Source organism: Ctenopharyngodon idella, chromosome 4, assembly GCF_019924925.1.
Source record: "Ctenopharyngodon idella isolate HZGC_01 chromosome 4, HZGC01, whole genome shotgun sequence".
Taxonomy (NCBI): domain Eukaryota; kingdom Metazoa; phylum Chordata; class Actinopteri; order Cypriniformes; family Xenocyprididae; genus Ctenopharyngodon; species Ctenopharyngodon idella.
In genome coordinates this window covers 12,823,024-12,838,323 of record NC_067223.1, presented here as the reverse complement: position 1 = coordinate 12,838,323, position 15,300 = coordinate 12,823,024, and the positions used below count along the sequence as shown (strand labels likewise).

At 39.6% G+C, this 15,300-nt stretch overlaps 1 protein-coding gene across 6 annotated transcripts in view; it reads right to left on the bottom strand.

Moving 5' to 3' along the window:
* Positions 1 to 15,300, bottom strand: part of erc1b (ELKS/RAB6-interacting/CAST family member 1b) — a 220,437-nt gene that overhangs the window by 93,124 nt on the left and 112,013 nt on the right. For all 6 annotated transcript variants that reach the window (XM_051890004.1, XM_051890009.1, XM_051890005.1 and 3 more), the window contains one exon: positions 12,153 to 12,313. In XM_051890004.1, the coding sequence (XP_051745964.1) occupies positions 12,153 to 12,313 (161 nt within the window). The remainder of the gene's footprint in view (positions 1 to 12,152; positions 12,314 to 15,300) is intronic.

The window sequence follows — 15,300 nt, the reverse complement described above, 5'->3', positions numbered from 1 at the left end:
TAGTTAAGCAAACAGATTTATGACTTTCAGTAAAACTGCCAGGAAAAAAAATCTCATAAACTTACACTGAAGGTGGGACTTGAGCCATATCTAGAGACTAGAGTATGATAGAGACTTGGGGATGGACTCTTTTGAATTGGTTATGTAAACATCCACTTAGAAACACCCTAGCAACCACCCAAAATCCCTTGCAATGCATAGAATCACCTTGGTAAACACCAAAATCCCTAGAAACCACCAAGCAACCAGCCAAAACTCCTAGAATTAGAAATAAATCAACATATAATTCAGAGAAAATTTCAACTGGTTGATCGTTTATATCAATGCCAAATGTAAACTACCCCAATGTCTGGTTCTAAACTGCTAAATGTGGACTATAAGGCATTAAGATTTATAAACATTAGGGCTGGGACAATAAATCGATGCATCGCGAATTGAGAAATGATTCTGGATCGATTCTGAGATTTTCAGAATGCATCGCGATTCTCTCTCTAATCGATTCTGAGCTTAGTTTTTAACAGCAGATGGCACTGCGTGCTTTAGAAACACCTGTACTCTGCTTGCTTCCAATTCCTTACCGCTTGAACCTTCTATAAAATAATTATTCATAAAGTTCGAAAAGGTTGAAGTGAATTACAAGGGTGTTTGCAGTGGGCTGTTTACATTAATCTCACGTCATAAAAGCATTCTGAGGTGCAAGTACTTTCTCAGACTCAGCCGAATTCACAAGTGCTCTTCTTCATGAGCATTTGAGTGTGCGGTTAAAAACTAGCCTAGAGCGCAATCTGCTGTTAAAAACTAAGCTCAGAATCGATTAGAGAGAGAATCGCAATGCATTCGGAAAATCTCAGAATCGATCCAGAATCATTTCTCGATTTGCGATGCATCGATTTATTGATGAACATCAACACTTTGATTTTCCGCAACTCTGCTTTGAAACATTGTGCATTGTGAAAAGCACTAAACAAATAAAATGGACTTGTATAGCAACACCCTGGCAACCACATTGGAACATCCTAGAAGCAACCAGCCTAATCTCCCAATAAATGTATAGCAACACAATTGCAACAACCTGACAACTACCAAATCCCCCTAGCAACTGTATAGCAAAACCATAGCAACCACCCAAAACACCTTAGCATCATGGCTGCACCTTTTGTACAGATAAACACCACTCACATTCACTTCACAAACTGTAAAAAACAGTTTCTGAAATTCTCAAGAGGTTCAAAATACAGTACAGTATTCAGTACAGGAGTTTCACTGCAATTATGATTCAGTCAAATATCTACAAGCACAGTTATTGTAAAGTGTTTTAAATGTTTGATCTGTTAAAGCAGTTACAGTATGGTAATTTGAACTCAAGCGGGTTCATGGAGGGAAAAAAACAACAAAAAAAACAGGTTGACTGGGAATGTTGAATGTCCTCTGCTGTTCCATCCACGATTCTTATCCAATATATACAGTGAAAGAAAGACAGAGAGAACCTATAATGTATGAACTTGGGTGCCAAACAACCACTCACTCCACAGTTCATTCATCTGCTGTATGGCAAAATGACAGGATGTGTATAAAACGGTGGATAAAGCCATAGCCTCAACAGCTAATACATTAATGCAAAGAAACGGCTCTGACCACAGACCCGAACGAAAATGAGCATTACTACGATAGCAAACGTGCGAGAGAAACGTGTGGTTCAGACATAAATTCATAGGGTGTGCACGGAGGTACTTTGGCCGCCGTCCACTCCTCTGTGTTGTGTTTGGCCTGAGGTGGCAGCGTTCACTCCGTTTTCCTCTCTGCCCAGAATTTGGCTGCTCTCCTCAGTTTCATCCCTCTTTCATCTTATCAAGCACCTGCCTTCAACACGAGGCCATGTTGCTCCACAACACCCCTCCCTTCATTCCCTCGCTCTTCTTGGCGTCTCTTCGCTCCTGTTTCCGACTGTTTAATTATGCTGTCCCAACCTGTCACCTTGAGCAACATCCCCCCCTGGGCAGCAGCCTGCGGACCACCGTGCCAAAGCAAACTGCCTCAGGAGCAGGTGTGTGTGGACAGGAGACGCAAGCCAGAAAAACAGAGCCTACAATATGTATGGTATATGTGTATATCAGTATTTTTCATCTATAAATAAAGAGAGTAAATTAGTTTTTGGACATAGACAAATCTTGCCTTGATAATACACCACCTATAACAAGGTTGACTATCGACTAACAACATATTTGGAAAAAACAAAACAAAATCAAAACTATGTCAGGTGCTGAAGCTGCGAACCTCTTGTCTGAGCGGCCGTTTTCCTAACGAACAGCAGGGGAAGCTCAGCACATGTCCAAAATTATAACAGAGCACACTCCAGGTTAAAAATAGATTTGACTCATCACTTCAGGCTGCTGCAATGTATCCTGCCACAGAAAAAAAAGAAATGAAAACTTCTAAAATTTGGACGTGGCAAATTTCATTTTCTGGAGAAAAAAAAAAAAAAAAAAAACGTATATAAAAGACAATAAACTTTCACTAGCTCAAATTTTCATTAGTACATACTGTAGCCAGTTACGACATTTGAAAATTTAGTTAAACAGAATGACTGAATGACAGAGAGATAGAACAACAGAACGATAGACAGAATGACAGACAGAATAATAGACAGAACGACAGACAGATCGATAGAATGACAGATAGAACAATAGATAGAAGAACAGAACGATAGAATGACCGATAAAAGGATAGATAGAAGGAACGATAGACAGCACGACAGATAGAAAGGCAGAATGATAGACAGAATGACAGATAGAACGGCAGAGCGATAGAAGAATACATAGAATGACAGAACAATAGATACAATGATAGAAAGAATGACAAACCAACAGATAGAATGATAGAATGATAGAATGACAGAACGATAGACAGAACAATAGAATGACAGATAAAATGATAGAATGACAACTATAGAACGACAGAACGATAGATAGAATGACAGATATAACGACAGAACAACAAACAGATCGATAGACAGAATAGACAGAACAAAAGAACTATAGATAGAAAGAGATAGAATGACAGAACGATAGATAGAACGACGGAATGATAGAGAGAACGAAAGAATGATAGAATGACAGACAGACAGAAGTTCATTGTTAATGTGATGTTAAGTGTGGCTTAAATGTATATACATTTGAAAATAATGTTCATGAAAAACAGGATTTCATACTTGAATTAAGGTCACAGTATATGGCTGGCAGATACTATCTGTGGGAGGAGCACTTACAGTATTTGCATTTTACGATGGAGGTGATTTTAGATGACAGTGATTTAGGACAGAACAGAATAACTGTAAACGGGTTCAGCCAGTGTCCATTCTGAGAGTACGCTGAGCTGGTCAATATGATTTATATGCGGACAGGAGCTGCCAGCATGAGTTCCTCGCTTCATACAGCACTGATAAGACGTATGGATATGCATCCCTGAGTCCTGTCCTTGAGCATTTCCAAGCCGTCTGAGAGGAGCAGAAGCGGAGGAGTATTCGAACGTTTGCATTTGAGAAATACATTTTTCACCCCTCCCTTTCGGTGATAGCAGAGGCTATGCTGTAGCGTCACTTTCTCCATTTAACCTCAGTTTTTTTCCTTCAAAGTTGTCGTTGTGAGTTTTCCAGTTCACCCTTTCAATTTAGAAGCATGATTTATGGGAGAGCGCTAGAATCTCGACAGGGTTAGAACGGAAAAGCCAAACACTTAGATGAGTTAAAGTCCTTGAACGCTTTGACGTACGAGTTCACATAAACCATAGCCAATCCATTACAGATTATCCTCTGAGAATATGTACACGTTAAAACAGTCTGCATGTTGCTCTGAAAAAACTGGAATAAATAAACACAATTTGTGAACAGAGGTGTAAATTCACACCCTAAGATCTGGCGTAACGCTGAAATCATCTCAAGAATCCCAACGGTGGTGGAGAATCAGCGATGGCTGTTAGAGCGAGGATGTTGGTGATTTAAGTGCAGCCTTGGTTCTCAGTCAGACAGCAAGAGTTCCCTGTAGAGAACAACTTGATTTATTCCTGCCAAACCAAATGCTGACTTGAGGCACAAGAGTCTCCTGAGCAGCCGTCTACAACACTGTTGAGTACACATGCAGTGTATCTACTGTATGAATCAACCTCAAACTCACCCTTAGAACATTCCCTAATTTTATGTTGTATGAATTGTGAAAAATTATTTCTGTCATTGTTTAAAAATCCTCAAGTCGTTCCAAACTTCTTGTTGAAGACAAAAGGAAAAGATTAGCAGAATGTACAAGATGCTCTTTTCAATAGAACTAAAATGAATGGGGAGTAGCGCAATATATGAATAGCGCAATATAATACTCTGTACAACTATATTCCAAGTATAAATAGCTTTGGGTAAAGATTACACACAAAGGTGATTCACTGAAAATTCTAAATATTCACCCAAATCTGATTTGCACTTCCAAATATTAAAGGTGGTGCATCGCAACCAATTACAACTAATTAAAGGGGACCTATTATGCCCCTTTTACAAGATGTAATATAAGTCTCTGGTGTCCCCAGAATGTGTCTGAAGTTTCAGCTCCAAATACCCCACAGAACATTTATTATAGCTTGTCAAATTTGCCCCTATTTGGGTGTGAGCAAAAACACGCCGTTTTTGTGTGTGTCCATTTAAATGCAAATGAGCTGCTGCTCCCGGCCCCCTTTCCAGAACAGTGCGGCGTTTTAACAGCTCTCGCTTCGGTTGCTCAACAACAACACCTTTTTACCTTATTTACCCTTAAAAGTTTCATAGTAGTACCTTAAAAGGTACAAAGTACTCTAAGGTACTACAATTAGGGGTAGATAAAGTACTAAGTTGTCCTTTTAAAGGTATTGCCCCAGTGACAAGCTTCTGAATCCCTAAAGGTACAATTTTTGCAAATTTTTGTCTGGCAGTGATAGTGCTTTCAAAGTCTGTTGGGCTTTTAAAGTCTGAAGAAGATTTATCATAGAAACACAACTGGAGAAAAGTTCTGGCAAAAAAAGTCTGACACCAATAGTAAGAAACAAATTTGTATATATGCTAATGACAATGCTATTAGAGAGCTGTAGCAGAAAGCATGTTTTTCAGCAAATAACTTCTGTTTCTCAAAGCTATTGTATGACTTCAGAAGTCTTGGAATGCAGCGGATCAAGTCATATGGAGCATGTTTATGGTGCTTTTGTGCCTTTTTGAAACATAAAAACCTCCCTAAGTCCCTATTTATTGTAACTGCATGGAAAAAAAGAGCGACAGGCACAATTCTGCACATATTTTTTTCCCACAAAAGAAAATCATACAGGTTTAGAATGACATCAGAGTGATTACATGACAGAATCTTGTCTAAATTTTTAAGGGTTAGCTGTGGTTTCTACTGAGGCAAGCCTAGCTGAAGATGAAGTCTGCAGTGGTGGAGCAGAGGTTGCAATTTTCATTCTTGTAGGACAAGGGAACTGTCCTATCACCGCTGGTTTAACAACAAAAGATGAAGCCACTTTTTATGTGATGTAATGATTATGGATCCAGCAGAAGACCCCAGAGCGGTGAGCAACGTCGGATGTGATCTGTCTCACCGTACAGTGGTAGCGCTAGTGTGCTGTTATCTTTAAGCACCCTTGACATTTACAGAGACGTTACGTGCGTCTTTGCGCTTTCCTGACATTTCGATGGATTATGGCTCTCGGGTACATGAGCGACGGGGTTGAGACGGGAAGGGCAGAGGCCATTATACGCTGTTTAAAGTCTAATCGCTGCAGGGCCCGCTTGGCCTCTCACACACGTCCAGCCTCATTGGCTCCATGCTGTAATAATCCGTATTCACATGCTCGCTAAGATCTCTGGGCCAGGGCTTCATGGCCCCTGACTGCTCTAGCCTTCTTAGAAGAGATCATGTCAGATTCTCTCTCTCTCTTACCACCCAGATACCGTGGACAAATCCGCCCCAGCACCCCTAAGAACGTTTCATCAAGGCTGCCAAGATCGGCTTGCCTGGGAGAGTTAAGTCCGCTGTGTTATTACACCCATTATGGCGACTAAATCATACCACCCACTGAACTTGGCATTTTCGGTTTTAACAAAAGCATCGTTCAACTGCAAGATGGTAGCATTCACAGATTACAAATCTACAAAGGAAAAGAACATTTGGACTTGCCGATTGACATCTTAAAACAATAAAAACAAGGCAGCGGGAAAAAATGAAGTCTTACGAACTTCCTTGAAATCCTCTTTTGATGACGCTAATCGCCGTTTTATACTGCATACCAATCAAGCCCTGTAAGGTGCCAATGTTTTTTCCCATCTCTCATTTTTGCTTTGTTCTGTCTAACTGAACCAAACAACAATCCCTTTGAGGCACACAACAAGCTGTGAATCACTTGTGGGAAGATAACGCATTTTTTGGGTCGAATTGTGGTTGGGTTTCATGCTGAACCTCGACAGGTTTGTTTTCTGAAGCATTCGTCCCTGTAATGAGCCGGCCCGTCTGCTCCGCTCCAAGAAACCAGAGTGCTAACAGGGGCAATTAGCAGCTTCACCCACCCTTCAAATAGAGACTTTGCGGACAGCCGATAGCCTTGCCATCACCCCGTGTCAATTTAAACACCTTCGAACACACACTCCTCACATACCTGCGCTTATGCTCAAACCTTATAATTGGACTCCCACCAGAGACCTAGCTCCAGTCGTGACAAGAGTGGGGAGTTGTTGGGAATTTTTTTAAAGTGATATTGATCTATTACAGCAAGGGCAAGCGGCAAACCATTGCAGCTTTTGCAAGAGTCCAGGGACTGCACACAAACCTGAATAGCCTTTTCTCACTCTGGACAGCTCTAATCTGATTGGCTGACTAAAAGCAACTTCCGGGATTAAGAGTACAAGGTAAATTGATACAAACCAGAGATTTTGAGGCTGAAATAATCACTGGATTTGCTAAAGTTTTCTAGGCTAGAATCATGAAGTCTTTAAAAGATATTTAGACTTTCGTTAGAGACATTACCACTCTGAGACAATTAATACATATTTTTTAATTCTTTTTCAATCCCTAAATTTGAATTGAGGAATCAAGAACTTGAATTCAGTTTTAAGGAAGTAATAAATTATTATTAATTGAATTTTACAAAGTCTAGTTTGAAAATTTTGAGGAACGACAAACACAATGATATGGAGAAAATGATAGACAGAACGATAGATAAGACAGATAGAACGATAGATGGTTTCTTCCTGTCTCAGTGGGCAGATCTAATTGTAAGGACCAGAACTTTGTAAAACTAAGCAGGAGCTTGTGTTTCACAGTAAGACCTAAGCTAAGAGCCAAAAAGGTGATGACAGCCCTTTTCAAGTCCCAAAATACGGACAAGTGGCTTAATGCCTTTGAGCGAACATCTGAGGAGGGCCTCTTGATCAAGATCAACCCCTCTATCATCATCCACCTCTCAAGCGGGCGCTCCAAAATGTCCAGCACTCCCAAACAACTGCAGAAAGAAAGTTAAACATTTGCTCAAAGGGAGACGACTGATGTCTGCCTTGCGGTCGCACTTTACCGAGCTGAGAACGTGAGCTGGTGGAAGTAAGAGTGAACGAGAGAAGGAAACCACATCAAATGGAAGAACGCTGGGATATCACCACATCTCATATCCAGCGGTACGGGGGCATTTAAACTGTGCTAAATGGAGAGGAAACATGAGGATGGGATGGTGTGCTGGAGATCTCATTACCGCCTCAACCCATCGCTCTAAATCCTCAGCTCATTCCACAAAACAAGCCTGAATGTAAGTAGCACACTGCGTACATCACAGTTACGTTCATAAAACTTGGCGCCAACACAGCTTGAATCCACCTCTATGCATTATCAAAGAACCCCATTGACAGTCCATTTGGATTTTAATTGAGCGATGACCTCATAATGGTCTTTTCTCACTGCTGGTTACATTCAGTGAGTTTTATCTGAATAATGACCTCACTGTGGTCTTCGTTTGCCTCAGTGGTTCACAATAGCTTTAACATCATGACTAATGAGCTAAAAGCTGTGTAAGCTGTAAATTAATTAACATTACGTAAAGTTTATCCAAAGAAGGATACATTCCCTAATTTGCACTTGCATATATTTAAATATGGTGCGTGAAGATGCGGCATTCCAGGTTTGTCAATACAACCAGACACTATTGTTTTTGTGCAATGCAGAAAAATTGAGTATGTGAAAGAGCAAATGTGATTCAACAGCCATTATTCTTTGACAATCTTCCCCTCCATTGCAACTGATGAATCTCATTTGCACTTTCGCTTATGCAAATTGCCTCAAATTTGAATTGCATATTCAAATTTCAGTCTTTTCTTACATATCAGAAGACGTGGAATATAGATAATTTTATTATGCTTTTTCATCCATTTTTACTCACCCCCATGTCATCGCATGACCTTTCCAACGTGATTATGTAATGCGCGGCGCATCGCAGTACAGTGCAAGACGAGCATTTGTGGTTAAAAAGCATATACATTTTTATTTTATTTTTTTTAGAAAATGACCAATTGTTTCACTAGATAAGACCCTTATTCCTCATCTGGGATCGTGTAGAGCTCTTTGAAGCTGCACTGAAACTTACATTTGGACCTCCAACCCGTTGAACCCTGTTGAAGTCCACTATATGGAGAAAAATCCTGGAATGTTTTCCTCAAAAACCTTAATTTCTTTTCAACTGAAGAAAGACAGACAAACATCTTGGATGACATGGGGGTGAGTAAATTATCAGGAAATTTGAATTCTGAAGTGAACTAATCCTTTGAGTGGAAATAGAGCAGCGTGAACATTCTTCTAAACATCTCATAACGGTTTGAAACAACATGAGGGTAAGTGAATGATGCAAATTAGCATTTTCGGGAGAACTATTCCTTTGAATTCAACTTTGGAGAAAAAAAAGGCAGGAACACAACATATACAAATACAAGGGCCTAAAAAAGTTTTAAAAAATGTCCTTTGCAAACCGTAGGGAAAAAAAGAGCTTAGAAAGAGTGGTAATTCTGCCTTTTTTTAGATGGCGAGGATGGAGAACCAGCCCAAAGGGTCGATGTCTCCACACTGCTGACTTTAAACTGTGCGGTCGGAAGTTCAGCCCGAGGAAATAAATAAATAAAAAGTCTGTGACCTCTGCGTCTGCTATTTTGTGTTTTTCCTTCGAAATTTTAATGAGTGGTCCAGTTGGTTGTCTGCTGCCAGCCGGCGGGGCCCCTTCAACAGCATGAGTCTACTTTCTCCGGCCCCGACCACATTACGTTCATAGCCAAAACAGATCGAAGACCACCCCTCTCTCCTCCATCCCTATCTGAGCCTTATTTTCACTCAAATACGAGACTTTTTTGTAAATGTGTGGTTAGTGAGAGGCCGGAGGAGATACACAACACTCCCTGTCTCAGTTGAGCTGACCTTCTGGTTTTAACAGCCAAATTTGGAAGCAATGGGGCCCTGCTCTCCTTCTCTTTCATATTACGGGGCAAAATGATCTTTATGGGAATCGGAGCATTAATTCAAACACACTACACCTAGATAAAGACTCCCATCCTTTCTCAGCATTCTCCTTATCTTCTTTTAATGCCAGAATCCATCGGTAGCATAACTCAAGGATGCATGCACGTGTCTCTGAGAATAAGGCTGACAATCAAATCACATGCCAATCTGGAACATAGAGAGTCCTTGAAACTCCCATTCCGACTCATTTTTCCACAACCACAATCATTATTTTGAACTAGCTTGATATTAAATCTAAAACAATAGCCCTGTGAGGACACTATACAGTAGAAGATGTTTAAAAGAGGCAGAAAAATAATGTCACAGCCTGTGAAAGAAAAACTATCTTTCTGAAGCCACTTTTTGTCTATTTAATGTTTCATCTGACACAGTAATGTAATGACTTTGAATTACCTTCAGTGGAGGCTTTTCTCTGCAAATATGGACATGTGCAATTGATTATTTTTGGTAACACTTTACAATCAGTTTCATCAATACGCATTAAATATCATGAACTAACAAACAACAACACTTTTACAGCATTTTCAATCTTAATGATAATATCTACATAGACATACATTTCTAGTTCCTTTTTGTCATTTTTATTTCTAAATGAAAAGAGAAATATTAAATTTTAATTAATTTTATTCCTCAAACATTTTCAGTTATAAATTAACATTAATGTATGAAGAAAGAACATGAATTGACAATGAACAATAATATACTTATAAATTAACATTAATCTAAACTAATGTTAAACTTCTTGTAAAGTGCTACCAAACTTTAAATTGATAATTGAAGCCCTAATCGCAACTAGTATTGTGTTATCTTTACAACAAGAGTTGACGCAATCCATCTTAGAATCATGTCTATATTTCTTAAATGCACTGTGAGCATTAAATTTAATGATATATTCCTACTCTATAAGGCAGAAGTCAAGGTCTTATCTTTAGGCTCCAAACCCATCTGAGTGGAGCCACATCAATTAGAAAGTGAGAGGGCCTCTTTTCTGCAACTCTTCCTCTAAGCTCAGACTTCTAGCAGAGATCCTCGAAGAACCACCTTCATTGAATCCTGATTCAGCTATGGTATGGAGACCTTTAACCTCCTATATCCCTCTAGTACTCCTGTTATCCCTATCTAGAGTCAGGAAGTACTCAAAGCACTAAAGCACCACAGGCACTGATAAGCAAAAGAGCAGCAAAAATCCTTTATGAGATAGTGAGAAAAGACAAGAGGGAGTTCGGCGAATGCTGTGGGAGAAAAGAGGGAGAGTGAGGGGGGTCTTTGGATTCTGCTGAAGTGATCTATGGGAGAGATGAGTCTGTAGAAGCTCAGTGGATGATGAGGAAAAGCCTGAAATAAAGAAGCACACAAAGAGCCTTTCAGCCTCCCAAGAGCACACGGTCCCTCCAGGCCTCTGGCCGATCTACTGCATTAGGAAAAAAAATCATGCCTGTATACCTAGAACAGGGATTTTCAAACTGGGATCAGGGGTTTAACGGGATCCAAGAAAAGTTAAGAGAAAAATGGCGTAAAAATGTAAAAATAATCATAAGCACTGCCAAAAAAAAGGATGAAGAATGTAAACTGTGCATATTACGAAATAAAGCATGTTTCACATTTATAAAATATTATATGGAGCATACGATACAATGCTTATTATTGTGGAATAGAATATGCATTATTACATTCTGAAAAATAAAATTCATAAGATGATAGATAAGATGATATACGTGATATGATATGTGATATGATACGTGAAATGATATGAGACATGGTATGTGATCTATGATATATGGTATGATACATGATGTGCGATATGATGTGTAATATGATATGATGTGTGATTGATGTGATAAGATGACATGATATGACATGATGAGATATGATATGATGATGAGATATGATGATATATGATATATGATGATGATATATGATATGTTGATGAGATATATGATGATGATGATGATATAGAATGATGATGAGATATGATATATTATCTATGATATGATGATGAGATATGGCATATGATGATGAGATATGATGATTTATAATGATATATGATATGATGATATGAGATATATGATGAAATATGATATATGATGGGATATGATAAATGATATGATATATGATAATTCATATTTGGGGATATGATATGAGATATGTGTGATATGATATGATATGCTATATGATGTGTGATATGATATATATGATATGACACGATATATGATTAGATAACTCTCATCATATTTGTGGGTTCAATTTGAAAACCCTGTCCTAGATCACAAAAATCCTTCTAACAGTGATCTTGCGGAACTTAAATTATTAGATTTAAACAAAATAAATTTGCTACTGTACTTTTAAGATTACTATGTGATTGGCCTCCCTTATGACTGGCTAACCTCTTTGCAAGTAAAAAGTTGTAACAGGGCACAGCTGGTAACGACGGAATATATCTACATACTCTTTTCAAAAGAGCAAAGAAATAAATCTTGTTACCATAATATATCCCTGTAAAACAAGCAACAATGAAATGTTCTTCCTTAAGATGACAGTGAGCCCAACAGCAACAAATCGCTGTATCATGCCATAAGGAGTGAAGGACAATCGTAAAGGTCTTACTTCATTTCCAGCACCTCCTCCAGGTGCTTTCTGCGCTCTGCCCTCAGCGTGGTCAGGTGGGCTTCCTTCTCCGCCAAGGACTGCTGGGTGGACGACAGCTTGGCCTTCATGGACTCCAACTCTTGCTTCACCTTTTCCATGGCAGCCAACAGCTCCTCCATCTGTCCGTGCAAACAAATAAACATGTTCGTGCTGATGAACAATAACACAACAACAAACAAGCAGAAGGACAAAAACATAATCCCACAGAAACGTCAGATAAGACAGAACGCAAACAAATATGTTGAGTGAACACACAGCAGGCCAAGAGCGAAGCACACAGGGACAAAAATGGATTTGAGCACAGAAAAATGGATGAGTGTCAAAAAAGAGATTAAAACCATGAGGAAAACAATGCATACATAGTTAAGAGATTCATATAATAGATTCAAAGACAGCAGGTGAGATAAAATAAGAAAAAACGATTAACACAAGACCATGTGTGTGAGAGTGTAAGAGTGTGTTACTCGAGATATATTAACTACATAACTTCGTGATGAGGTTTGTCATATATCACATCCCTAGAGTTATTTCACTCCATTTTGTTTTTGAAAAGGTGGATGTTCTCTGTTTCTGACTGTGATTTTTCTTTCCTCCTCTCCCTCCGTTTCCACACGATGTTTATAACTCGGAGTAACAGGAGCGAGTGAATGAGGAGGATAAATCAAGTGGCGTGGCAGGTTTATGTATTCCATGGAAGGCAAGGTTTAGCGACTTGGCTCAAAGCGGTTCTCACAGCCTCCTCGACCGCTTGCGGTTCAACCCGGGACTCTCTGAAATCTCTGTTCTCGCAGGAAACTGCGTAGGCCTCGGGCGGCGATCTGTGCAGTCTCCTTCGTCTGTTCTCTATGTTTATCCATCCTTCCCTGCTCTGTGTTTCATCAGCTTTTGTTCCATCCATACTACAGACAGTGCTGCATAGAATCAAATCCAAAAATAGTTCACTAAAAATCCTTTTCAAGATTCACAAACGACGCAACATAAAGTAGTTGATATGATCATGCGCTATAATCCAAGTCCTATGAAGACGTCACAATAGATTTGTGCAAAAAAATAAAAAAAATTAAGACCTTATTCACTGATAATCTTTCCCTCCATTGGCCTGTTAAGCATTGCTACCAATACAGTGAAGTCAGTGAGTGAACTCGAGAACCAGATCGGTCTGATTCATGAATGAATCACAGATCAGTTTTGTCAACAGGATTAACTAATTCACTGTAAAGATCTGGCTCAAAAGAGTGATTCAGTTCTTCAGTCAGTGAGTTGAACTTGTGAACCGGATGAGTCTGATTCATGAATGAATCATTTAGATCAGTTTTGTCAACAGGATTAACTAATTCACTGAAAAGATCTGACTCAGAGTGATTCATTCACAAATTGGGCAGTGAAGTCAGTGAGTTGAACTTGAGAACCAGATTAGTCAGATTCATGAATGAATCATTCAGAGCAGTTTTGTAAACAGGATCAATCAATTCATTGAAAAGAACTGACTCAAAGCCCTGTTTACACCTGGTGTTAAGATTCATTTTGGTCGATTGGATCACAAGTAGACGACACTAAATAAAGGTGTAAACAGGGTCTAAAACGTTTTGAGCTTGTCCACTTTCGACCACTTCCAGAGGTAGTCGAAAATACATTCGACCGGATTGCTTCTAATTTTCATGTGGTCGAATGCATTCAAACAGACACAAAAGACCGTCTACTCTCCGCCTACTGACCTAATGCGTGAACATTATGGGAAGCGCACTAGCCAGACGGGATTTAAACTTTGACGGCTGAAGACCCAAATTTGGTTTGAAGTTAAAAATGCACAATGTTCTCTCACCATTCCCGATTCCTAACACACACTCACAGCATTTGCTGCGGTCTTGCAGCTGACAAAGAAATTAAAGCTGCTGCTCTCAGTATGTTTTCCCGTCGTCTCCTTTCATGTTCATATGTAAATTGTATTAGCTTTTTTCGTCCATTAGATCAAACGATCTGAAAAAATTCCCTCCACTCGAAGAAATCAGGACAGACGTGGTTGAAAGTGGACAAAAGAGAGTTTCCTTTGTCTACTTGTGACCCAATCAACTAAAATGAATATTAATACCAGGTGGAAACAGTGATCCATTCACAAATTGGACATCCAACATCCACTTGGATGATAAGAAATCAGCCACAGTATGGCTCCAGTGCGCTCACCACACTCCAGCTACAGGTGGAGAGGAGAGAGTGATAGAGCCAATTCAGTGGATAGGGATTATTAGGAAGCCATGATTGATAAGGGACAATGGAGGGAATTTGGCCAAGAAACAGGGTTACACCCCTACTCTTTACAAAATGCCAGAGATTCGGTTTAACGTCTCATCCGAAGGATGCTGCTTGTTACAGTATGGTGTCCCCATCCCTATACTGGGGCATTGGGACCCACACAGACCACAGGGTGAGCACCCCCTGCTGGCCTCACTAACACCTCTTCCAGCAGCAATCTAGTTTTTCCCAGGAGGTCTCCCATCCAGGTACCGACCAGGCTTAACCCTGCTTAGCTTCAGTGTGCAACCAGTCTTAGGCTACAGGGTGATATGGCTGTGGAATTACTTCAATTCAGGTAGTATACCTTCATAAGACTTGAATACAGCACACAAGTACACTTGGACCACTTTTATTATACTGTTTTGGTGCTTTTGGATCCTTTTTGACAGTTCCCTGTCCTCATTCACTTCATCATTATATCAGAAAATTAATTAAAACATCAACAATTCCCCATTTTCCTCAAAAGAAAGTCATGCAGGTTTGGAATGACATGAGGGTGAGTAAATGATGACAATATTTTCATTTTAGGTGAACTTTTCATTATTAAAACATTCACTGACAGTTTCATACCACTGCCACCCAACGCTGCTCAAAGCCGTGAATGCATTTTGTGTTTTGTGAGCACTAGAGATGTTTTCCAGCAGAGTATTTGGGTGCAATAGGCAGAAACACCACCAAAGCAATAATTAGCTGTGAAATTATAATCCCTTTTGGAAGAAAAAAAAAAAAAAAAAAAAAAAAAAAACACACAATAGAAGTGTATGTGTGAGCCGCAGTGCTGCCCTCTGGTGGCTGGAGGTACTGCTGGGTCTGT